The following is a 26766-nucleotide window of genomic DNA, read 5'->3' as shown; positions in this document are numbered from 1 at the left end:
AAATGTCTTTTCATATGTCTCTCACACAGGATGTCCAGATGGTTATAGTGAAAAAATAAGGGCCCTGGTCTAAAATCAATCCACCTTTAAGATACCAGATACATCTGCAGATTTTTTTACTTGACTGTACTAAACTCTTGCAAAAGTCCCTGATAATAAATCTTAAAATACTGATGAAATTATTTCACCAGAAGCATCCTCTTTGCTGTAAAACCACTTTGTTTCCGCAAGATAACCAGACCACCCTTTGTGATTCCAGCTGTTATAGAGGACCTGATACCTAGAGTGGGTAGCCTCACTTTCTCAACCCCCTTGACATGTGTCGGCTGTAGCTCCACAGATGCAGCTATTCATACTTCAGTGCCGAAGTTTTTCGGTGTGATGGGACAAGGAGCATCGTGGGACAAGGAGCAAAAGAGAACATCCAGTACTACTATCTGCATAGCCAACATCAGTGCCTTGCTATAAGCTGGAGCATCTGACTCAGCTCGCAAGCTTTGCATCTTAAAGAGAAGGGGGACGAAAAATAATAGATATAATAAGGGGGGATGGGAGGAATGCACTTGCCTGGAATAAAATCCGTTCGATGTAGGAATACCATTCACACTGTACTTATGCTCCTATCCCTGGTAAAAGGGGTGACTGTTTTTCTCATTTCTTTTTTTCCCCCTCTTTCCTTATTTATTTTCCTTTTCCTTCTTCCCTTCCCTTCCCTTCCCTTTTTCTCTCTCTCTCTCTCTCTTTTTTTTTTTTTTTTTTTTTTTTTTTTTTTTTTTTTTTTTTTTTTTTTTTTTTTTTTTTTTTAGTTCTCTTCTCTTTTTTATTTTTTCCCTTTTCCCCTTCTTTTCGCCTCTGCCCTGCCTGTCCCGGCCTCTGTCCCCGAGGGGCGCAGTGTCCCCGAGGGACGCAGTGTCCCCGGCGGGCCGGGCCGCAGTCCCCGCCGTGCGGGGGCGCCCCGGGGCCAGGGGCGTGCCGCGGGCCCTGCGCACAGCAGCGCGGTGGGAGGGCCGCGCCGCGCCTCTTCCACCTGCCCGCGGCTTTAAAGTTGCGGCCGGGCGGGACGCGCCATGAGTCGGGTCGCGCTGTGGCGGCCGCAGCTGCTGATGCGCGTCGTGGTCTCGTACACGAAGCGGGGCCGTTTTTCGCCATCGCACTCGCCCGGCCGCTGTTGCCTTCCGCCGGCGGGAGGGGCCGGTGCGCCCCGGAGATGCCCATGCCCGCCGTTCCCGGCGCTGCCGCGGTTCTTCGCGCCTCCGCGTCCTGGCAGCGGCCAGGCGGGCGCGGGTAGTGCCGCCGCTGCCGCCTCGGGCCCCTGCAGGGCGAGCCATGGAGCCCGGCGCCCCGCCTGACCTCCGCGACGTCGAGCAGAAGCTGGGGCGCAAAGTGCCCGAGAGCCTGGCGCGGCCCCTGCGTGGGGAGGAGCTCCCGGCCCGCCCCGCCGCCGCGGCCCCCGGCCCCCGGCGCCGCCGCGCTGCCGCCCTGGGCCGTCTGGAGACGAAACTTCAGCTGCTGAGGCAGGAGATGGTGAGTAGCCGCAGCCCTATCGCACCGCCGCTCCCGCTCGGCAGCATCGGCAGCGGCCCAGGACGGGGACTGCGCTGCCTGCGACCTGCCGGAGCGGCCCGCCGCGGGAGGGAGGCGCTACCTGCCCTCGGGGTCAGCGGCTGCGCGCATCCATCTCCCGGTGCGGCCGGGCGGCTGCGAGGGCTCTGCTGCCCGCCGGGAGAGCAAGAAGGCCGCTCGTCGGTGCGGCGTAGAGAGAGGGACTGACTTGTCGGCTCTTTTCCTCGCAGCGGGGCAGTTCGCCAGGGACTCGCAGTTGGCTTCTGTTCCTGTCAACTCGTTAGAAGTGCTGAAAGCTGGAGTACCCATAAACGAAATAATGCACTCCTCTCCCGGTGTTGTAACTGCATTTTCTGCATTGCACCTGTTTCCTTTCCATGACTAACACCTAAAGACACAGGATATTTTCGGGCTGGAAATTTGGCCTGTAATTCAGGGACTTGATTTCTGGACTTTAGTCTTCAGAGTCTTAATTAGTTCAAAACAGGCTGCATATGATGCAGGGTAATTCTTGAAAAAACAACTGTTTATACTTTGGTTGAATGGTATATTTTCTTTTGCCAATGATCCGTGATGGGACAATGCTGTATGTAGTTCAGGTCCTCTAACTTGCTTGCCCTCTTAGTCCAGATGCTTGTCCTACTTTGTATATCACTATCTCAATAAATTTATTTTGCCATAAAGTGATGCCATGAAACTGGCTTAACTCTTTCTAAGACAAACCAAAAGGAAACTCTTTGCAAGCAAGTGACCAGTGATTAGTGAACACTCAGCAGATACGATCTTGAAAATGCAGGGCACCTCAGATATGTGAGCATAGATAACTTCTGTTTTTATTATTGTCTGTTATTTGAGTCCCAAAAGACACTTCTTAGTAGCAGGTTTTTTTCATAGCTCCTACCACTGTGCTTATTTGAAAATGGGATGAAATTTGATGGGGTTGGGGTGGGGATTTTTCTGGCAGAGTGTTGAGATAGCTTTATGCAACAGTCTTGGAACTCAGCCATTCACAGCAAATAAATCGATATCATTCTGTGTGAATGAGTGTGCCATACCACAAGTCCCTCTACAGTGCTACATATAGGTGTGTGGGCTTGTAAGGGTTTTTGAAGAATAAGTGTGCTGGGCAGAAAGGGGAAGAGAATAGATATTCTGAGAGTTAAGAGCCAAGATGGTAATGTTAATCTTGAGGTGTAAATTATAAATTACATTTGCTCTTGTATGGCCTCATGTTATTTAAGAGATCTCCACAAATCAAACTACCAAACTGTGGAGATGTTTTAGCCACCTTTCAGTACCTAGACAAGGCCAAACAAGAAAGCTAAAGAGGGACTTTTGACAACATCGTGGAGTAATAGAGTGAGGGGGAACAGCTTTAAACTGCAAGAGGATAGATTCAGGGGTGTTGGGAAGGAGTTGTTTACTCAGAGGGTAGTGGGGCACTGGAGCAGGTTGCCCAGGAACATTGTGCTTGTCATTTGGAAGGTTGGAACTAGGTGATCTTTACTGTTCCTTCCAACCAAAGCTATTCTGTGATTCTGTGATTTTAGGGTAATGATCACTGGAAATTTAAGTTGTAATATTGAGTAACGCACTGTCTGCTTATCTCATGCTTATTTCTTTAATTTTAAGCTTGCACAATGGTAGTACAATGACCTGCTTGTAGCTTATAATGTATGGGATGTCAGACTGCATAGGAAGCAAATAAGGTAGCCAGAGCTTTTGGCACAACTGTTTACATGTCAAGACAACTAGGCCTGTTAAGGGAGGGGGACTCTGGGTCAGTTGCCAATATCACTTTTTCCTTTCACGTTGGTCTCTTCAGCTACTTCACAGTCGCAAATTTCATATCACAGTCTTTTTTTACCTCTTCTTCATTCTGCCATCCAGTTTCTCTCTGTTCTCTCTCTGCCCTAAGCATAAAAGTATTTTAGTCCCAAAAGCTTTGACCTCTCCTGTGCTTTTTCATTTCAATGACTGGCTGACTTTTCTTATTTGTACTAATTTCTCACGCTCAGTAAGAGGAGTTAAGTTACAATGCTGTTCTCATTTGACTTCTGGTCTGTACATGCCCATTAAACCACCAGTACATTGACTAATTGTGAAGTATTGGTACCCTGTCTACACCTTTCTCATGCTCTCAGCTGTCTTCTGTAGTCCAGAGTGTGAAAGTGAACTACCTTCCTGGATTTTTTTCTCTGGTCTCTGGCATCTTCAGGATTTTCCTCAACCCTGAGAGTTGCTTCAACTTCTTAATCACTTTCCCCTTTGCAGTTTTCTTAGTGGACGTATTTTATAAATTTAGGAACAATATCAGGTAAAAATTGTGGTTCATTTCTATGTTTCTTTCCTTTTTTTTTAACTGCATATAATTTCTAAAATGGAGCCAAACCCTCCATTTTCTTAATCCACACTTCTTTCTAATGCATTATTCTTTGGCTTTGCTGCAAGGCATAAGGCATAGAAAGTAGTCTATAGCTGCTGCAGTAGTAAACATGCAAAAAATGGAAAATACTAGAAGTTTGGAAAACCAAGTGTTATCCGTTAAGCTTTCTTTTTCTAGTTGTACTATGATGGCAGCTTCTATAGTCGACTCACTGAATTTTGGATAGACCTACCTCTGATTTTTTTTACTTGCTTGTTCCAGACTTGAGACAAACTTTTTGTAAACATAACAAACAAGGTTATTCAGGTCCTTCTTTTCTACTGGTATATAATAAAAAGACAATGTTTGACTTGGAAATGCTGGGTACAGTACCTGACAAATAGGTGTGGTGTATGTGGCAACAGCCCATCTGCTGTGTGAAGGACTTGAGGCTTTCCCTTGCTCCTTCAGATTCTTTTGCTGTTCAAAAGAGTTTGTTTCACCTCAAACCTGATTTTGCTAATGTCACTGGAATGACACAAAGCACGCAGAGTACAGTTCTTGAAATATGGACCTGCTTGGCCAGGTTTACTTCCTTTTTCTTGTCCTCCATTTTCCCATGAAGGCCATGGTTGAGACTGCATTGGATCCTGGAAACCTTTGAGTTACAAGTCCATAAATTAGAGGAGAAGCAAGATGTAATTCCCAGTGTGAGTCAAAACACTGCTGTGGTCAGGCTTGGGTGGAATGAATACCTCTCACTATCTGACCTTTGATTCAGTTTGAAATTTGTCACAGTGTTACTATTAAGATCTTTCTTTCTGTGGTCTTTTAGGTGGAACATTCTGCTGGGGAGTTGATCATAAACCTTTAGAGCCGCAGACTTTTTTCTAGTCTGCCATGCTCCTGAGGTCACCATTCAACACATAACACCTTCACTGCAGTAAATAACCTGTGAGGCTCAGTCTGCAGCCAGAAATGATACTGCTTCTAAAGCCTCATTTGTCCTTCCCAAGTTCTGGGGTTACTCAAAGGGAGATTTTCTTTAACACTCAAAGAAAGAGATTGGGTGGGGGTTTTTCCCTTTTAATTCAAAAGTTTCCAAAATCAACTCATTAATGCCTCTTTGCAAGCTAGAAATTTAAACACAATATGGCCCACATACAATAATAATAATAAAAAAGTATTTCAGAAAAATATTTAGGGCAGCAAAGCTGTATCTTGGAACTGAGGGGTGGATGGCAGCGCTGGGACTTTTAATGAGATTTCTTCCAGTAAACACTGTTGAGAATCAAATTTTGTTAGTAAGTCTGAGCATCCAACTGGCTATACCGAACGCAGCAGTTTTTAGACTGAAGGATAAAGTAATGGAAACAATCCTTTTTTCAAGGAGCTGAGCATTCCAAATTTAGGCTAAAGCTGTTTGAGATAGAGGCATATTCCTATGCTAACTCATTACCTGAGTTTTGTTCTCCTTTGCTCTCCTAGTTTAATTTTAGTACAACTATTTTTTAAAGGCAACTAATATTGATCCCTGACGAAATGAAACTGGGATTAAGGCAAAAGTGATCATTACAGTGGCAGTCCTCCTTGGTGTTTTGATGGTTCAGTTTGTCTTGTTTTCCTTATGCTTTTTCTATTGGTTTTGTTTTGTTTTTGTTTTTTAACTGTCCCTAGCGCATTAATGAAGTTTAAGGTTGGAGGCTAGAACTGTTGTAACCCTATCCTAGCAGATCTAAGGAGTCTGCTTAGATTTGTTAGATCCATAGTTGTGGGGGATCTGCATTTGTTGGTTTCTTTGAAGAACTGATTTTAAAAAGTCAACAGCTGTGACTTGAAATATCTCTTTAACACATGCTGTAGGTGCAGGCTGCTACATTCACTATTTTGTATGATAACATCAGTTGTCTTAACTGAAGCCAAGAACTGGCTCCAGTGTGCCTAGTCAGCAATGCAAAGCTGTGTATCAGATGCCGGTTTTCGATTAGATTAATTGTAATGTTTGGTTAAATACTTGACTGAAGATAAAATCTTAAATATGAAATTACTAGTGGCTAACCCTCAAACCTGTGCAAGAGAGTTTGATTAACCTTTGTTTCTTAATGAGCCGTTATTTGGTGAATCCCTGAAGTGAGGCTCTTAGACATACAAAGAAGTCATGCAGAAATAGAAATTAACTTGTTTCCCCAAGTCCTCCTGAAGTTGACTGAAAAAGGGGTTAATCCTGTATCTTGCTAGCAAGTTCTCTCCATACCATCCAATTTGCATGATGTAGTAGAGGAGTTAGTAATTTTTGCATATGATGCAGATTGGGCAGTGATCATAACAGTGGCTTATGTTAAAATGGAGTTGTAGATTGATCCTTAGGGAAAATAAATCTAATAAGGAAAAATGGCAACTTACGGTGCCAGAACTTTGCCAAGTTCTCCATCTTTTCTCTGGAAAGGATGAGGTGACCAAGGTTATTTAAATTAATGCATATTTAAACATATGTTTTGACTGGCAAATCTCAGTGCCTAGCAGAAGGATTTGATTGTGGAACATCTTGATGTTTTACTCAGTTAGAGTTTATGTCCGTTCTTACTCAGCTATAGCAGCTGCTGAAGGGTTTAAGTCCCCAGGAAGTACAGATGAATGAATATATGTTTACATTATTAGCTGCTGCATGGCCAAGAGTCCATGAAACATTGCTGGTGCCTTACTGAGCAGCATCAGTAAGGTCAGAATGTCTGGTGTGAATGGTCACAGCAGAGTCACGGATACTGCAGTCAAGACTTCCAGTTAGACTGCCCATGTCCTGTGAGATTTTGCCAGTGTTTATTTCAGAGAATGTGTATTATAATTTCATTATTCCTTCCTGATTACTTTATCAAGAGTAGAAGAATCATTGAAGTTGATTTTTGAGGTCTGATTCCTGAAAATTTGTAATGAAGTGACGTGAGTACTAAACCACTTCTGCACAGAGTTTTACAGTTGATGGTAACTTTTAGCAAATAGATTATAACCTTTCTGATGAAATCAGGATAATAGCATGGCTTTCATAGAATGGCCTGGGCTGGAAGGGCTATTCCATAAAGGGATTTCATAAGACTATCTGATTTCACCTTTCAAAGGAAAGGAAGTCTGGATGACATTGTCAGGCACATTGTCCACTTGAAAACCTCAGCCATGTAAGTGGGGAGGTTGTTCTCCTTGTGTTTGCCTTCACTGAAAAAAATTGAGCTTGTTTTAAGATGAAACCTCTCCTGGTCCTCTTTGTATCAGCCCAAATTACTGGAATGCTGTGAGGACATTCCCCTATCCCCAAGACTTCTCTAGGGAGAAAAGACCTACCTCCTTAAGTCTTTCCTCAAATGGCAGATTTCCAGCCCTTTGATCATCATGCTTTTGTGTGGATGCTTTCTTTTATGTGGTTACTTAAGACAACAACAATTTAAAATTACCTTTTGTATATGAGCAGGAAAAACTTGAAATGCACAATACCAAATACATATATGTATATGTATATATTAAGCAAAGGTGATGGCCAACAAGTGCATTTCTACTCTTCAAGACTTTTTATCCTAACAAAAGAATTAATAAATACTGTTAGTAAATACCAAAAGAAAAAGAATGCATTTTCAATTCATGTTTTAAAGGTTACTAGATTATTTGTCCATTCTCTACCCTCCTGGTCAAAACCTAGTAAACTTTTGACAGTGGACATGTTTATTTTCCGTGTGTTTAGTTTCTGTCTGTGTCCTGGAAAGGAGGCTAGTTACTAGAATGTAAAGCAGATGAACATGACATTACAGGAGTAAAAAGACAGAGGATCTGAGCTGTTGAAAAGCAATTGGAATTCAGTTAAATTGAGTGCAATTTCTCTGATGGATTTAACTTGCATTTATAAGCATGGAAGTTATACTTATTATATGTAAGCAGTTCCAAAAGATGGTTCTCAGTTTACTATTTGTAAAGATGAAGAACTCTGATCATAAAATTACAGACAACCTCATTATTAAAAGGGAAACTTTTTTTGTTGTGAAGGCAGACTTACGACCTTTGTTATCCAGCCTTACTGCCATAAATGTGGCTTCTAATTATAAGCTTTTTCCCGTGGTGAAAGTGTTTGTAGTAAGCAATTGGAAGCACCCCTAATCTGGAGGGTGACCATAATGAGTGACCAAAACACATCCGGAGGGTTTGTAAGCCATCTTGTATTACCTCTTTTAAAGATAAAGACAACATATTTCAAGCTTTTTCAAATCTAGGGGATATTGGGACGGCCATTTATTTCACAGGTCACTTGTTCTGTGTTTCAGTGCTGAGTCCCTCTGGTGCCTGCCTGCAGATGAGTGTGTAGAACAAAATGTGTCTGAGGATCCTCCTCTTTGAAGTCGCTCTCAAGGAGGTTTCTCTTCTTCCATAAAAGATAAGGAAGGACTCTAGAGCATATATATATGTTGGGTATATAAAGTCAGCTACTCCATTTTGTCAGGATATGCAACACCTGAAGCTTCCACAATACTGGCCCTCCAATGCAACCCTGGCCTCAGCAATCCAATCCTTGTCTTTCCCCACCAACCTAGCCTTTCTTAACACAGTTTGTCAAGAGAATGGTATAGCACATTTCTTAATTAACTGTAAACACAAACTACCTGAGCTGGCAGAGAAGTTACCCAAATGTTTTGTTTGCCGTGCTGTACAATAAACTCCTCTCAATGCCGTATGGCCCTGCTGGGTACAGTGCCAGATGACGTGAAAACATTTAGTGACTTTAAAGCAATGGTAAATTGCTATTTAACTACTGGGGGTTCAGATTCTATAAACACTTTAATGGCATAATTTCTGATTTTGTTTGCTGCTCTTAGATTTCAGCTGCATTCATGACTCAAATGCTTCCAGAAGAGCCATTTTAGTGCTTTCTGGTTTGACTGTGAAACCTGCTTCTCTATAGGTACAGAAGGAAACACATCCAAGAATTACAATGCAACAAGTGTTTCCAGGCTCACATATTCTTATTTTTATCCCAAGGTAGAAACTAAAATAGAGCAGCTTGGTTGCTTTGTATTTTTCTTTCTTTATTTTTTCTGTGTTCCTACCAAATTTCCATTGGTTTAAAGAAGTGTTGTATTTGAGATAGTTGCTTTTGTTAGCTCAGACACGTGCTTGTGAGATATTGCAAACATTGGACATGACTTTCTTAAACTCAGTTTAAAAAAATAATTTAAAAACTTCATACTCAGACCTTGATCCTTCTAATAATTATAAATAACTAGATAAAAACAGTCCTGACACCAAGGAGGAAACTATGAAGCATTTCTGTGGAAAGAGAAATAGGCATTGTTAAGCCACTTCTTTTGAAAATTTGTGAAAATTATGTACACATCCTACCTCTACTCAACCCTGGTAAGGTCATATCTGGAATGCTGTTTGGGGATCCATTTTGGGCTTTCCAGTTTAAGACAAGGAATTACTGGAGAGCTGGTCCAGCAGGGGACTATGAAGGGGTCTGGGGCATCATGTCTCTTATGAGGAAAAGCTGAAGAAACTGGGCCAGTTTAGCCTGGAGAAGAGACAGCTGAACAGGGATCTTATCAATGTTTACAAATATCTTAAGGGTAGCTGTCAAGAAGATGGGACCAGACTCTGTGCAGTGCTGCCGAGTGACAGGACAAGGGATAATGTGCACAAACTGAAATACAGGAAGTTCCATCCAAATACAAGGAAAAGTTTTTTCTTTGAGGGTGTTTGAACACTGGAACAGGCTGTCCAGAGAGGTTGTGAAGTCTTACCCCTCTGGAAATTTTTAAAACCTGCTTAGACTCTATCCTGTTCAACTTGCCATAGCAGTGATGTGGATTTAAATGATCTTCTGAGGTCCTTTCCAGCCCCAATTCTTCTGTGATTCTCATTCGGAATATCTAGTGTTCTTCCTGGAGTGAGATTAGCGTGTACCTTTATGAGAGTCTCTAGAGAAGGCCCGTTCTGGCCACATTGAGTGGGTGGAGTTTGTCAGCTAATACAGACCATTTTCTTTGTCAGACAAAGGCAAATGGTGCATGTTTAGAACAAAGTGCTTAATAATAAAACAGTGGCAATGTAGGGGGTTTATGTTGGTTTTGGTGTTGAAGAACCCTTTCCATGGGCAAGGAGGTTTTCTGACTAATGGGATTTAGATGGATCTGCACAAAAACATGGCAACTTGGGGAAGTCATTCAAGGAGTCATTGTAAACTTTAGGATATTTTTCTGGTCTTCTCTAAACTATGCAGGTATGAGGGGACCAAATATGAAGCCAGAATGATAATTTTTACAGGATTTTTCCTGTTATGTGACTTCAGCTACCTTTTGCCTTCACAGGGCTATTTCAATGGCTGTGAATGTTAATGGCTTGTCCACATGTCTTGGCAGAATTGTGCAGCACACTGAATTATTTTTTATTTCAGGTGATGTTGTGTGGCAGGGTCCTAGTGTTACAGGTTTGTAGGAGAAAAGTGTAAATCCTGCTACAGCAGAGAGAGGAGAAACCTCTTTGCAAGAGAGGAGCAGTACTACTAGCGTACCAAAGCAGCAGTGATGTTCTTCAAAGGCATGTGGAATTTACATCCTCCTTTGTTAGCACCTGCCACTGGTTGCTGTGACTGAGGCAGGGGAGTGAAGGCACACTTGCTGTTTTCCAGATGAGGTAGCCATCTATGACAATAACTTCATAAAGCTATTTAGGCATTTTCCATTTTCCAGAGCATCAGTCCACCCATTTCAGACAAGAAATAAAATGCAATCAAAGCAACACTATGATCTTTAATATTTTGTAATTTCTCTCCTTCGTTTTTATTAATTTGTACTTTGGTGAACTTTAATAACAAATCAGAAGAAGAGCTGTTCTGAGCCCTTTTCAAATGCAACTGAACTTCTCTAGTCCAAATTCGCTGTGTTTTCCTTGACTAGTTCTCTCCTTTGCCAAGTTACCCTTGATTATTCACAAAGGCAGTATTTCTTTCCCTAGCCATGTTTTGCAAGTCTTGAACCTTATTTTTGCTCCCCAACTAGCTTAGTAGCTAGTGGAAGAAGAAATGGGAAATGTAAGCAATGACCTTGATTCGTTCTAAAGCTATTCATCTGATAACTGCATTGATAGCTGTGATTAACATTCTTTGCTGAACCAGAATCACACACCATGCCCCAGTACTCTTCTATGTAGAAATCTTTGCTAGGAACAGGGTAAGGTATAAAAACAGCAGCATGACAAGAGCTAGAGTGGTGTAGAAGAAGCTGAGGACTGCACTGTATGGCATGGATAATAGTTATTGATGAGAGAAGGGATCAAATAATGTGGAAAGAAAATGTTACCTTGAGTGCCTGGTTTTGCCTTCAGGGTAGTTCATGACTGATTACTCTTACTACCTTTCCACAGCTTTGTCTGGAAGCATAGGATGTGTCTTTGTTTAATTGTTAATATACATTGATAATCACGCCTTTTGACCTCCAGAATGAATTGCTGTGGTGTGTTCTGTGGGAAACAAAAGGGTCTGTGCGTTTTGGAGCCAAAAGGGCTCAAAAGTTGCAGCTGGTGTAGTTCCAAACAGCCTGCTTGGCTCATTGTGCGAGCCCATTTCAGTATTTCAGCTTGCTAGAAATGGTTGTAGCCAGTTGTGTGCTCCTAGATTTTTAATCTGTAGATCCCAGATGCAGGTTAGCTGCTAGCTGTTTGGTTCCTTCTTAGTGGTTGAGAGAGAACAAATTTACTTAATTTTTTACAGATACGAGGAAGTTTGAAAGGGTGTTTTTATTTGAAAGACTCAAAATAGGCAACTTGATGTTATCTGAAAGACCTCAAACTTGCTAGTACTTTCAGAGATATGTGAAGACTCTGTGTAGGGACTGTATTTTAGGAGAATGGTGATTACACCACTGAGGAGATTTGGATGAAACTTTGCATTAAAAAGAAAAATGAAGCTGAATTTAAAAGATGTGGGACTTTAAATAGGTCACAAAGTAAAATAAAGAAAGGGAAACAAAATCCCTTATTTTTTAAGATAATCAAACTGATCAGAAAATCAGTTTCTAGGACTAGTGAAGCATTTTTGGGAGCATATGTGATCATTTATAATACCAAAGCTGTCTTGAAGTTGTTTTTTATTCTTATTCAGATAAACCTTCAGTAAATAGGACTGCGTGTTGCCTTTACCTAGAGATTTGATTGTTAGATTAAAAATATGCTTTCAATAGGATAAACCCCATCTCCAGGAATACAGAATTGTTTCAAACAGAATTCCGTTTTGAATTCTGGGGAGATTGAGACAAAGATTTAATTTATTTTAATTTTATGTGTCTCTCCAGTGGTATTGTGAAAGCAGACTTGAATTTCAAGAGAGTTCAGATTTCTCCCTAGTACGAATATTGTTGCATCTCAGTTGTGATTTAATGAAATAAATTGGGTGTTTTGATGAGGGTTTTTTTAGGTTTGGGGTTTTTTCTCTTTTTTTATGTTTTAAAATGTTTTCAAACTTAGCTGTTATCTCTGTAAAGGCAGTATTTTCAAACATACCTGTAAGCAAACCCCATTATCTTCTTTTATTTTAATTACATGCTTTTGAGTATACTTCCACAGTGCCAGTATTAACAGTAATTTGTTTTGAAGGGATGAACAGGTATGGAGTAGTTATATTCTTTCATTTTTTTGCGTAGTGTTTCTAAGACTATGTTTTGGTCAAGACAAACATAAATAAGGCAGAGAGTGAAATCCAATTAAAAAAAGAAGAAATTAGATGTGTTCTTGAGCCCCAGTGCCGTCTTAATGTTGGTCAGAAGACACACGCAGTCCTGCATTGTGGCTGGTGTCCAGAACACTTTATAATGATACTGTGGTCATCCATCTGCTGTAACACTTTCTGACACCCACAGACAAATGTTACAGCTTCATAGTGACCTGAATGTTTGCAGTGGAGTTATCTTGTCTGTCAGCAAATGTGGGTCCATATTGTGGATTGTTCTGGACATGTTCACCTTTGTCATAGTAGATGCATTTCTAAAGTTGGATGATGCTTTTATGACAGTAGTATGAGATATTTGGAAGCATTCAGTAAAACCTTCCAGCAACATTAGAATTTTTTCCTCTTCACAAATCCCTACATTTTGTCACTGCCCCCTTTCAGGTTAATTGAACTAAACTTAAAAAGAGTCAGGACTTTCCTTTTGTACTTTTCAACCTTGAGAGACTGGATGTTTCTCTCTTTGAATTCTGTGGTACTTCCCTTTATTTAACATTTGTTTTACTTGGAAAGGAGGTGAGGAAATAAGAACCTAGCAGACTTCTTTTCTCCTTCTACTTGCTCTCAGTTGTACATCATGTTTCTTTTTGACAATCATTGTCACATTTGCTTACGAGTTAAATAGTTTGTTGTTTTTCACAATGAAATAAAGAGATGGCCAAAAAACTAAAACAAATAAAAATTTATTTTCCCTCCTGGGAATTTTTTATTACATTCAAGAATACACGACACCTCAAACAGTATAATGTTAAAAGAAAAAATGTACCTTACTGATTAAATGATTCCTCCTAATCATTGATATTTTTTTATCAAAGGTATTAATACACTTGGCAGGCTGCCCACACATACTCCCCAGACAAGGACCCTGCATATTTCTGAAAAAAGGCCTTGAGATTCACGGGGTTTGTTTGGTTTTTTTACAGGTAATATGACTAAAACAATTGCACAACTTGGTGGTATGTATTTTCCTGTTCAGTATAAGGGAAACAGCACACATAACATTAAAATATTAAAATAGGGTGTTGTAAGAGAAATGTAAATCGCCAATATTGTAATTTCCTAATATGATAACCATATTAGCATAGTATTTTGTTCATATATTTGCAAGAAATGTCCTTGGAACCTGCCTATTGAGTTACTTACTCTCATTGCCTACTGCACTAACTTGCTGTCTCCTGAAGTTGCTCTGCTTCCTAACTATTCTAGTGTATTCTCCCATCTTATTCCGGTGGTAGCTCAGACCTGACCTGCCCACTTCCTTACTTCAGCTAATGGGTTGGTAAGCTCTCCTTACAATAAAATCCTTTTGTGACTGATGTGGGATCACAAGGTCTCTCTTCCTCCTTCCTAGTTAAAAGTCACTGTACTGAAAGCTGTGTTATGACTGCCAAATTTTACAGACGGACCTGTGGAAATATTTATGGCAAGGACTTGGTGAAGGATTGCAGTGGAAATGCAGGAACTTGAAGCAGGACAGTGACTAGGCTAGAGCCTCTGTTTAAAGTAGCGAAGGGTGCAGACAGAAACTGAAAACCCAATGACTTCACACTTTATGAGCAGCTGGGAGTTCAGTGATTGTAACAAATTCTACCTAAAAAGTCTGATATGAGGGTTTTAACAGTTTGGAGTCTTCAAGAGATGCAAGAGTATAAACAATCTCTTGCAAAGGAAGTCAAAAATTAAGTGGTCAAAACTTCTGGTCTGCCACAATATTTTTATTGTGACTCATTATGGAGGAGCGTGAGTCAGTATAACTTGCTCACTTTGCAGAAAGAAAGTAGATCAGCAAACCATAACTACAAATCAACAATGGATCACAAAAATTTAGCTTTCATATATATATATGTAGCTTTTGTATGTGCTCTCTCGTTGTCTGAAGCTTACCATAAGCCTAAAAACCAGGAGAGAAGAAATGGGAAAATGATACAGGAATACATTATAACACAAGTCCATGCTGAAAGAAACCAGATGCAGAAAAAGCTGTTGATCTACATTTATCACTGTTGACTGAAATTTAATTTAGCTCAATCAGTGTGAGGTAAATCACAGTGAGAGACTCATGGCATAATGATGAACATTGCAGCACCTACCTCGACTGACAGTCTCATTCTCTGCCAGGCTTTGGTCTGTTTTGAGAAGGCTCATATAGAGTTTCAGTCAGGTTGGTTGGGTTAGCTACTGTGGCGTCTGAATTTACCACTGTTAGTTGGCTTTGCTGTGGAGGGCATGTGGCGCCTTCCCACAAGCAGTTACTGTTTCACTGGTGCATAGAGGATGCCTTCCAGCTGATGACAGTAAGCTTGTCTTCTTACTCCCATGTAAAACTCCCTGCATTTGTAACAAGAGATGCTCAAGATTTAAATTCAGGAGAAGTTCAAATTCAGAAGTCAGCCTAGGTATTCTAATTTTTTTCTTTTTTATCTTGATCCTGAAATACCATTGCCTAAAGCAGCATAATTATCTGAAGAAACCAATGTAAACACCTTGAATCAGTGGGACAATTTAGAAGCAGGCAAGAAGTTTAAAGACGTGTACTTGCATCTTTGTTAATTTACGTAGGATGTAGCTCCTGCATAGCCTGTTAATCATCCTGTGTGTTAAAGGAGCAGACATTATCTATCATTTGTGGTTTTGGGGTTTTTTGTTAATTTTTTTTTAAATATTAAGTGGGAAAAAAAGAGCATCTCTTTTACTCAGTGGTGTTGAGAAGCTGCTGTAGTATCACTTTGAGCTTGCTCACCTTCAAATGGCATGCTTCATGTTTAATTAACAAATCCTGTCTGTGTCAGCAGACTTATCCCTGTTGTAAGCATGTTAGCTTGGTGACTCCAGTTAAATAACACTTGAATTTTGGATTTTGAATAAGTTGCTTATGGTGTTTAGCTTGTAACGGTCTCACAGAATTAGTCAATGAGGTTTTATTGACCAGGTTTTATCCTTTTATATCTTCTTAGTGCATTTAATCTTGGTAAGACTTGAGTAATTTCCAGCCACTGTTTTATTTTCCTCACCCTGATCTTTTGCCTCATAAATTAATTTCCTTAGTTACTGTAAAGGTTGTTATTCAGTGTTTGTTATAGTAAAATTAACACCAGGAGAAAGTGGAATAAGTTTAACTTTTTTGAAGAAGAGACATCTCAGTATGCAAAACAAATTATTATTTGGACATTGATTGTTAGATTTTTTTAATTGCATCTTGATTGAATTTACGGAATTTACTATTTTATGAAAAGCTGAGGTAATCTCCCTTTTAAAAATGAAAGGGGAGGTAGGCATAGCTGGCAAGCTCTTAATCCTGAATGATACAGGAACTAGAAGAAATTGAATAGGAAAGCAGAAAGCTCTGACACATCCTAGGAAATGGAAACAATAGTAGCATTAATACCCCTGAACCACAGTAGTTGTGCACACCTGTTCAGTATGGAAAAGTTCTACTGGTTTGAAATTCCATTTGTAAAAAGTGTGATGGAGATGGGTATGGTAGCATTTAGCAAAGATGGAATTTGCTGCACTTCGTTTCATCTAACCTCTCCATGTGTGTGTTATCTTCTGCAAGACTTCCCAAGACTGAACCTCTGGGGGCCTTTCCCAGGACTACTGTACTTTGCTACTGTTTCTATCCACTTCCACTATCATGGAATTTTTTTCTAAATTCAAGATGTTTTAGAGCACAGATTCCAGAGCAGCCAACCCTAGAGTCATCTTGAGATTCTGTGCAGAGCAGAGCTTCTGATCTGAATGACTTAAATAGCTCCCTGAATCTATTAAGTTGTAAGTGTAAGATTTTGTGTGTTGTAAGGACTTCACTGTATTCTGGCTAAAAGACATGTCCGGAAAAAATACCTTATTATTTAAGTTTGCTCACTTATTTTTCTTTTACTAGTAGACGCTTTACAGCACAAAATATAAAAGTATTGAGAAAAAAATGAAACTGAAATAATTTAGGTAAACTTAGGGATATCTTTTCCTCTAACCACTTTTTATGGTTGCCATTAATATTCCTGCAGAGTTCCTGTAGTTAGAAGTAGCAAGATGTGAATCCAGGAATTATAAAGAAAACAATCTGCAGGAGGAAACTAGGGTTTCAAACAGCTTTTGCAGATTAGAAGGGTATATTTGACAGACATTTTAGCTTTGCCATTTCTAGAGAGGAGGGTGACTCTCCATGCTTGGAGCTGACTGGAAGCTATGTCTGCAGAACATGAAGCAGCAAAACACAAGGCCATTTTGCTCAAACTGTGACTACACATGTGACTTGTATCCAAATAATAAGTGATCCAGTTAGGGGCAGCTAATGCACTACTTTGGGTGACTGCAGGAGGTAATAATTGTCTTTGTTAGCAGTCCTCATCATTAAGAGTTTTACTCTAAAAGCAATTACCTAGTCAAATTCTTTCTCAAAAACAATGAATTATATATAAAAAATAGCATGAATATTTGTGTCTCTCTCTGCATATATATGTACACAAAAGCCTTAATGTTTGTGTAAATATCAATTCTCTTGAATAAATTATGGCAGTGTTGTACATATTAGAAGACCAAAAGAAAGGAAAAAATATTTTGTTAGAAGAAGTGTGAAAGAGAGGCATAGACAGGTGTTTAGTCCAGCTATTCCTTCCAGATTATACTTCTGGTTCTGTCTGAATGCTAATCTGTGCACTTATGCTACTAGAGTGTGTTACTTGAAAGATGCTGTCACTTTAATTTCATTATTTTCTCTTGCTGTGACTAGCTCTTAACGTTAAACATTAAGTATCCTTTCTGCTATCAGCATTATTGCAAATATAAAGAGCAAAACTAAGCAAAAAATACATAGACGTCAACCTGTAACAGGAAATTAGTTTTTACTCTCTTGTAGTTTTTTTAATACACCATGAGTTTTTGCTGAGGACTGATCCATAATAACAGAAACCTTCCCTGTGGTGGTCCTGTGGACTAGCTTTAACTCAAAGGACAACTATAAGAACCGTTCTGAAAAGCCTTTATTAGCTATGATACACTGTTTAGATTATTCCTGAAATGCACCTGTTACTGTGCATAACAAATGGAGCTGTCAAGCATGATGAGATTTTATTGTGTTTAGTCCTGTTAGCTGAAGTCAGCCTTGGACTGACTTGTTTACTCCAAAAACACTCCAACTTGTATAGTCCAACAACTTTGAGGATAAATGGGTTGCAGCTACATAAGTGAGTAAAAGCTGATGTGATTGTGTCTGTGCTAAAGCACAGAAGGGGCAAAAATTGTCATTTTGACATTTCTGTGTTATCAAACATGATGAAGTAAACCATATTAAAGAAAGATGACACTTGCTAAACTACTTTTTAATATTTGCTTTAGGAAAAGCACACTCTTGGTATGGGAGACTTGGAATAACATGGTAGTGAGGAGGACAACTCTAGTACTCAGTAATGCAAAGAATGGCTTCCACTGAGGCCATTCCACAAAAATGCTGAAGCTGTTGCTGCATTTAGAGAAAAAAATTGTTTCCTGTGAACTGAATCTGAAATATGTAAGATGTCTACTTCATCTGGAAGGGACTGTTTTGTTTGAATCATGTTGTTGCTAGTTCTGTGAAATGTTTCCTAAATCAGCCTTTTGGGAAACTTGTCTCCGAGCATATTTATATTCAAGTTGCCGAAGTCTGTAGTTGCATTTGAGAAGTTGGGTAGTCTACTGCTTTCATGACAGCCTAGTTGCTGATCAAATGGCTTATATTGATTTGTTGGTTAGACTAGAGGAATTGGCTTGAGCAGGAGAAGTACAAAATGGTCAATCTGTTTTCGTAACCTCACTTCTGAAACAATGATAGATGGGCAGTATTGTTAAAACTGAATGAATGGTACATGGAGCTGTTTTGCACATTACCAGGTCAGCTGTGTTAAATCTTGTGTTACTGGATTGAGAATAATTCAGAAGTCCTTCTGGGGACTGGGGAAGGAAGCTGGGAATACACGTGACGGTTACACAGGCAGTCTGTTACTGGCAAAGCTTGAAATGTCTCTGCATTGGTTGTCCCTGACCAGTAACTAAGCACCCATCAGCTGCTCACTCACTCTTCTCTTCCAGTGGGATCAGGGGAGAGAATTATATGAACAAAAGTGAGAAAAACTTAGATTGTAATAAAGACAGTTTAAAAAAATGAAGGAAATAAATGAAATGAACTAGTGATGCAAAGTCAGTGACACCATCTCCCACCAGTAGTTCAAGCCAGCCCCCAAGCAACAGCTGTATAGGAGAGATCAAATGCACAGGTTTTATTGCTGGGCGCAGCATTGTATGGCAAGAAATATCTGTTTGATGAATTCTGGTCAACTGTCCCCTCTCTATCCACTCCAAACATCTTTCTTAGTCCTAACCTACTCACTGAAGGTGCAGAGTGAATAAAAGAAAAGGCCTTGATTGCCCTCACTGCTCAGCAACAGCTGAAACACTGGAATGCTACCAACATAGTTTGGTGACAGATACAGAGAGCAAAACCATACCGACTGCTAGGAGGAGTGCCAGATGGATCCACTACAATATTCTGCAGTATCTAAGAGAATAAAAATACATTAAAATAATTTTTTAACAACTGTACCAGCTCAGTGAAGTTTAGCATACTGAGAAGATGGCATTTGAGTATTGAAAGGATCATGTTCAGATTATACTCATAGCAAAACAAGTCTTTGCTTCCTGAGAAAACTGATTCTGTTCCAATCCATTATGTCTGAACATTACAGGTGCTATTTTTCTGCACAACAGTTGTGGACTTGGAGAATTGGATAAAATATCTATTATCTGATGTAATAGATCATAGTTGTTTTTTCTTTATTTTTCAGTTGAGTGAAGACATTCAAATTTTCAATATTGCACATAAGACAGGGTCCTAGATTTTTTCTTTTCCCAGTACTTATGATGTTTCAGATGAAGAGAAGGAAGTAGTGAATATAAACCTTAGGTCTCACCTTTATTTGTCAGCTGAAGTGACTTAAGAAGTGGCTTATATAGTTTGCGGGTTAAGGAAAACATTAAGACGGTTAACTCAAATTATCTGTGAAATGCAACACTGTAATATTCCACTGTGTGTTACTATTAACGCTTCTGTGTGTTTGCATCAACCACCATAACTAAGTGAGAAAGTAGAAGTTTTTTTCTTAATATCCACTTTTTATTTAGTTAGCTGTGGCAGAAAAATGCTTGCTACGTGTCTGTAACACATGGTTAACTCAGAACTTCATCACTTTCATCTAATATGGGTTTAAATAACTAAAAGTTACAGTTTCAATAAGTTAAATATTTCAACTCTCTGACATTTATATAGCAGATTTTCATGTCCACTCAGGAGTAGTGTGAATAAAAGTTGAATATCCACAAGCTTTTTTTCAAATTATGCAATGATAAATCATGCATTATTACCTGAAAATTTTAGGTTGCTCAAGTAGCCATAGTAAGGGTGACATGGGGTGAATGCCTGGATGTCTGTAGCTGTAAGTGGCTTAGAGTAATGGTGAATAGAAATAGCTTTGTGTCTTGATTCTCTCATTAGTGAAAGGCTATCCCCAAGAGCTGTCATAGCAGCTGCGTTTCTCATCTAAACAGCGTTGTATCAGTGTGCATACAGGTTTTGTCACTGACTAGCAGTCCTGATAATGGAGTGCTTAGGGAGGCTGACCAGGTTCCCAGCCTGAACTTTTCCCTTCACTGAAAGTATAGCTATGCTTTTGGGATTTTTTTATTTGTTTGCTTGTGGGCTTTTTTACTAGTTACTGAAATAGATTTGTCCTAGATATGAAAGCTGGATTTTTTGTGTTTTCTTTTAACCCATTCAAGCCTGCTCTTTGGCTTGATTATTAAAAGAGTAATTTTTTTTAATCATTTTTGCCTTATAGGTTAATCTCCGAGCCACTGATGTGAAGCTGCTGCGCCAGCTCCTCCTCATCAATGAAAGTATTGAATCAATCAAATGGATGATTGAAGAGAAAGCCATTGCCAGCAGAGGCAGCAGTTTGAGTGGAAGCCTGTGCAGCTTGCTAGAAAGTCAGGAGACATCCCTCCATGGCAGCTGTAGTAGTTTACAAGACTGTAGTGATGGACTGGATGGAATATCAGTGGGGAGTTATTTGGACACCTTAGTGGATGATGTCCCTGGTCAGCAAACCCCATCAGATGTGGACAAGTTCAGTGATTCTTCTGTCATGGAGGACTCAGAGTCTCTGCATAAGCATCCCAAAATTGATTCTGATGAGTACTACTGTTTTGGTTAATAAGAACAAGTTCCAGTGGGACACAAATGCACTTGTATTTATCCTTTTTCTTTGCTGTTTTATTTCATGTGCAAAACCCCCAAAGTTCTCTTGGAAGGAGAATATAATATGATAACTTCAATTCTGTTGCATAACTTTTCTATTGCTTCTAATTCATTTCTCCTTGATGGGTTGGGTTTTCTCCTCCTCCTCTTCACATTTTCTTAATTTATTGTCACAGTTTTTTTGTTTTAATTTTTTACAATGCTGTATTTACAAGTCTGTAAAGTGGTGAAGGAAAAGCTTTGTCTTTAAAAAGGAACATCAGGGAATGAGAGTAACAATTTTGTATTTGTTGTCAATAAAATATCTTCTGATAAATACATGTTGTCATGAATTTCCTTGACCAGCAGTTCTGACCTTTCCAAAAATACTGTTTTCGTGGGCCTTAAATCTGAATCTTGGAAATACCTTTAAAAAATAATTTTTCTAAGCAATGAAATTTGATTCTGTTAAGCTGTCTTCATTTGAAATATAAAGTATTCATAACTTTTCTGTGTGGGGTTTCTTCCATTTTCCAAATGAAGGAAACCCCATACAGAAAAGTTGAGACTACTTTATATTTCTTCTTGGCTCTTTTGTAATTTTGATGTTAAATTCTGATTCTAAATTGGTTTTCTTTTAAGTTCAGCAGTGTTGCCCTGCTTTTTTCTTTCCTGTTTTACAAGTAAGAGTTTGCCTTAACTTTTTTGTGCTTACTGAGGCAGTTGAGAGCTGCAGCCAATCAGTTATATTGGAAGTAGCTGAGAAGTAAAAGAGTAACTGTTGTATGGAGTCTCTGGCTTTGTCGCTGCCCTGGTCCCTGCTTTTGTGCAAATTAGGAGGTAGATTTTTCTGTTAAGTGCTTCAAAATCATGAGAAACCCCCCCCCCCCGCCCCAAAAAATTTTATCCTTCTACAGTAAGTAAAAAAAAAAAATAGAAAAAAAAATAAAATTGAACCAGACAGTCTAACAGACAATGAATATATATTTCCAGCATACAGACAATGAGGTGTTGATACTTACACATCATCTAAAAGTGTTCTGTTTCACCAAGTTTGACAGTATTCCTATTGCCTGTGAAGGCATAAAATTCCTTGACTAAAGTAATGTTTACTAAATATAAAGCAGGCTTCCATTTAAAAAACTATTGTACATGTTCTGTATGAATACAAGTACATGCAGCAGTTGATGTATATGGGTTTGGTTCATTCTGAGACAGTCCAACAAGGTTCTGCTCATCTAAACCACGTTTCCAGGGATCCATCTTGTCCAGTCTTGAGCAACCTCAACTGTGAAGAAAAGGTAAAAAATCAAGAAATTGAAAGTGGTAATTTGTGCTTTGTGACCAGCTCCATCACTTCTCAATACAGAAGATGTCTGTGACTCTCAGAAATCAAAAACAAGATGTATACTTTGTTTTGGTCATCATGATTTACAGGATGGAGAGATAGTGAAGAAGTGTTGCTAAAAATAGACCTTCTGAGTTCTATTTCTGAGATCAACCTGGGTATTGCAGGTAGCTTGAAGAAAAATGAGGCGAGCCCTCAAAAATTGCAATGCCATGCTGATTTAACTTTTCTAGGGTTTATTTTAATTCCTACCACACCTTATGACTGCTGCTTAAAAAAAATAAAGTTTGAAGATAAAAACTTGGCAAAAATTTCTTTTCAGGGTGACATTAAGATTATTGACTGGGAATAAAAAATTTTATTCAGTTATTTTGATCTAAGGAACAGAACCAACTCCCTGATATAAAAGCATGACTCTCTTGGAAGTCTTTCTACCTTTATTGCTTGGCATGGAAGTAGAACTTCAGTATGTATACTCTCTCTAAATCAAATGTGAATGTGCAATATACAGTCCTTCCTTTTCCAACTGAGGTTTTGGGCAGTAGGCCAACATGTACCTAAAATTTTTTCACTATGAAGAAAATAAAAGAATATTCTTAACATACTTTCTCAAATATCAAGCTATGCTGAAATTACTTGAGGGAAAATAAAGGCTGTAGCTGTCACCTGTTTACTCACAACTGTAACACCGGAAGAGTTACTTAATCAGTGATAGATTTATGACATTATGATTTAAAAGTAAATTTAAATGGGAATCAAAGCTGGGGAAACAAAAAGTAAGAGCTGTATGTGATAAGAAGCTTTTATTCCTCTGTATCTTTTGGCTGGAAGTGGGGAAAGAGTACAAGTGCCAAAACAAAGATGTCAGAAGACTGCTAGAAGGAAACAAGTGTTTTCAGGTGTTGTGTTTCTGATATCAAAGAACACAAACACCTTGGTTTTTATTTTTGAAACTTAAAATCTAAGAAGTTTTAGAGTGACTTGTATTTCTTAATTGGAATTAACAGGATTTCATAGTCAGAAGTTAATGATATACTCTTGGCTTGCCACTTTAAGAAAGACATGAAATTTGATCATCTCCTAGAATTATTCAAAATACTTAAAACTGATCTATAACTTGACTGTTTAGACAACAGAAAATTTAATGATAATTAAAAGAACTATTCCTATTGGCTCTTTAACTTTGCTTTTAAAGAGTTTACCTTCTTTTTTCCAACTTCCTCTTCATCTGATTGACCTTGGTCTTGCAAAATCCTTGTGTGGAATAAAGGAATCTGGATGCCCTCTTCCAGCATGGACTTCCTTTTTGTCTGATTGACAGAACTTATGAAAAAAAAATATTGAGTAGAATAGAGGAAAGTGTCTGAAAGCACCTTACAAAACTATGTCTGTTTCAAATGGATAAAAGGAACAGAATTTTTTAAAAATGTATAAATACTAAATATTAATTATTCTGTGTCATTTTCCATCACCTTAGCTCTTTTGAGACTCAGCTTGCTGTCAGGAATGACAAACAATTTCAAGACACTTTGTAAAATCACAGGAGACAAGCAACACCCAGTCTATTCCTATTTCTATACCATTGAAGTTTTGTCATTGGAAAACATTCTGTTGGATAAGTTGTAATTCAGAGACAATAAGGGACACTCAAAAATAAGGTAAATTTAGTACACTTTCTGTTTTAGGATAATTGTTTCCTGCTAACGGGAACCAGCTAGTAAATGGATGTCCTCTGGTCCACAAAAAAACTACTGAAGTAACGAAAAAAAAAAAAAAAGCTAACATTTTCACATCTGAAAACTGGGCCTTTAAAAATTCTGCCAAGACAGTCTATGACATTTTGAGGCACGTTCAAAAGAGCAATTAAAATTCTTTGAAATCTCACTGCCAGTTGCCAAGTCTAGTATTGATCTCAAGGTTGTATTGGCTCATGAACAACAAAGTAGGAGCTCTTGAATTATCCATCAGGGGGCCAGAGATGTCGCACTAGGAGACCAAAGACAGAAAATCATCTCAGCCTTTGGGAGGTGAACAACCATTATCCTGTAATAGAAACAAGATGCTTAGAAAATGCAGAAATATGGCGTATCTTTTCAAAGCGAACCCTGAATTTTGAAGGGAGGGGTAAAATGCTGGAAGTGCTATTGAATCATTTGAAGTTTAAAAAAATCTTTCTTTACATTTCACTTTGAAAAAGAGAACTGGTTAGTCAAGGTGTGTGAAGTCTGACATAATGTCTGGCAGATCCATCTCATATAACCCTATGTAATCTACTGAGAAACTGTGGAGGTTTTGTTTAAAAATCTTAAACAGTTACTAAGGTGTAGAAAAAGCTTGTGCTAGTATTTTTCATCTTGCCAACACTTCTGAACCAAGTCTAAAAGATGTGTCTTTGTTTTAAAGAATTAGCATGTATCAAATAAACATGTGATCAGTAGAAAGTATCAATCAACCTTACAGCAAAGGAGGCTTTGTTTTGCTTTAAATGCACTTAGAGCAAGTTGGTCTTTCTCAGAATACCTATGAATTTACTACAGAAACAGTTTAAGGGCATCCTACCCTGAAACAAACAGAAGCTTTTCCCCTATATAAATTAAAAAGATATTCTTGCTGCCCACACTTGACCTTCCTGTTGGCCAGAGATTAAATTTCCCTAAGTATGTCTGGAGTGAAAATAAAACAATTGCTTTCTCCCCACCATGGAATTTTCTATGCTATGACATACCACCAGTTGGGTAAGCAATCTTTATTAAGTCCTTTTAAAAGCCTACTCTTCCATCAAGCATGTCTGGTCTTCCGAACTGATTATTTCCTTATAATCTTGCTTGGTTATGTTGGCTGGATCTCGAAAGAAAAATGTTTGATGAGATATGTCTTTTAGTTACTGTTAGGGGACCACGTGATACAAATACCTGATACTAAATACCAGTAACAAAATTTTTGTTTAGTTCAGCAGGGGAGGGGTTGCTCTTGGTTCTTTGGTAGGGTTTTTTCTTGTGTTTCTTTTTTCTTTTTTCTTTTTTTTTTTTTCCCTTTTTTTTAAAGCTGGCTGGAAAAACCAAGTTGGTATTCCTGAGCAGTTTTGAGATATTTTTTCCACCATATTTTGACATTCATATGGAGAGAGAGCAGCCAGCTTGAGCCCAGAGGTTTGAAATCATGTGATTTTTACCTGTGAACATTCATCCTCAGAGCAAATTTGTCAGCATTGCTGGGTCCAAAATTTTACAGCTAACATATATAACATTGTTATACTTTTAAACCCTTTCACACGATGACTCCATTGCTCATCTTCTGGAATACTCTAAGACCATGAAAACCTTTCAGATTTAGGAAGGATACTGCTTTGGTTTTTTAAATGAAAGTGTTATTGTTAGAATACAATAAATTATGAATTATGAACTCAAAGAAGAAAATACACAACAAAAGTAAAAATATTTTTGTGTTAGATCTGTATTGTAGTACCCCATGTTTCTCTTCTATGTTATTGGAGACTGTTTATCTTCAATGCATATTATATCCCGAAAGAATAAAAAACGGTTTTCCTTTTTCAGATGGTATTATGTGAGGCTTTTCCAGAATTATTTAAAGTTGTAAAAGCATTAAAACAATGAATGAAAAACTGAATTTAAAATAAATTTAAGATTTAGAAATTATAATTTTATTTATTGGTAATATGACTATTGCTACTAGTTTCATTTTAAAGAAAGAAAATCTCTTTGAGGCTCTAAAAATGCTATTTTATTTGCATTCCAAGTAAATTTCCAAGAACGAACACTACAGAAAGAGAACAATAAATGCTATCTGCAAGATAAGTTGAAGAAAATCACTTACTTAATTCTTTGTTCAAACTTTACTGTCAGAAGTGTTCCCATGATCTTACTGGATGAATGTCTAAACAATAGCATATGTCTTATCAGGCAAATCAGAATTTGGCAATACAGAATTTAGCAATACAGCATAAAGAAGTATTTGTAATAAAGTGATAATGCTGCCTTTTTAGGGGGAAAAATACAAAAGAAACCAAACCCCCCCCCCCCCCAAAAAAAAAACCAACAAAAAACCCAAAAACAAACCCACCCAAAAACCAAACAAACCAAAGACATTTCCCAGGAAATGACGGAAGAGAGACAGTAATGGAGTAGTTATCTGTACACCCAGTTCTGTGTGCACTGAAATGATACTGGATCTCAATATGTTACGAACAAATCTGACCCTATGGCCAGGCTTGCAGGAGGCCACCTAAATGTTTTATACATAGAAAGCAAATCTGAATACTTCCTCTGCATTTTCAATTTACTGAATTCTACCTAAAAGCGTTTGTTATACCAAGGGAAAAAAATTAACTTGGCTCAGGGAGTATGTTTTTCAAGATTGCTTATTCTATCCTTAAGAAATACTGATTTCCAGGGAACTGTTCAAATGTTTGAAAAAAACCTGCTACAGTTATATTAAAGTAGTGCATGAATATA

At 38.6% G+C, this 26766-nt stretch overlaps 1 protein-coding gene across 1 annotated transcript; it reads left to right on the top strand.

Annotated features, from left to right (window-relative positions):
• The first annotated feature begins 1082 nt into the window (after positions 1-1082).
• On the top strand, positions 1083-21283 carry LURAP1L (leucine rich adaptor protein 1 like). The gene is made up of 2 exons (XM_066182283.1): positions 1083-1524; positions 20549-21283. The coding sequence occupies exons 1-2, from the start codon at positions 1327-1329 to the stop codon at positions 20921-20923; spliced, it is 573 nt and encodes a 190-aa protein (XP_066038380.1). The 5' UTR covers positions 1083-1326; the 3' UTR covers positions 20924-21283.
• The last annotated feature ends 5483 nt before the right edge of the window (positions 21284-26766 follow it).

This window comes from Chamaea fasciata, unplaced genomic scaffold, assembly GCF_029207755.1.
Source record: "Chamaea fasciata isolate MVZ Bird 193981 ecotype frontalis unplaced genomic scaffold, bChaFas1.0.hap1 SCAF_4, whole genome shotgun sequence".
Classification (NCBI taxonomy): Eukaryota; Metazoa; Chordata; class Aves; order Passeriformes; family Sylviidae; genus Chamaea; species Chamaea fasciata.
Note: the sequence above shows the minus strand (reverse complement) of the source record. Positions and strands in the feature narration are given on the sequence as shown.

What these genes read in the sequence shown, in the direction of transcription:
- LURAP1L (XM_066182283.1), top strand. Translation starts at nt 1,327, where the DNA reads ATGGAGCCCGGCGCCCCGCCTGACCTCCGCGACGTCGAGCAGAAGCTG. An exon ending in AGCTGCTGAGGCAGGAGATG is followed by an intron (nt 1,525 to 20,548) that starts GTGAGTAGCCGC and finishes TTTGCCTTATAG; the next exon opens with GTTAATCTCCGAGCCACTGA.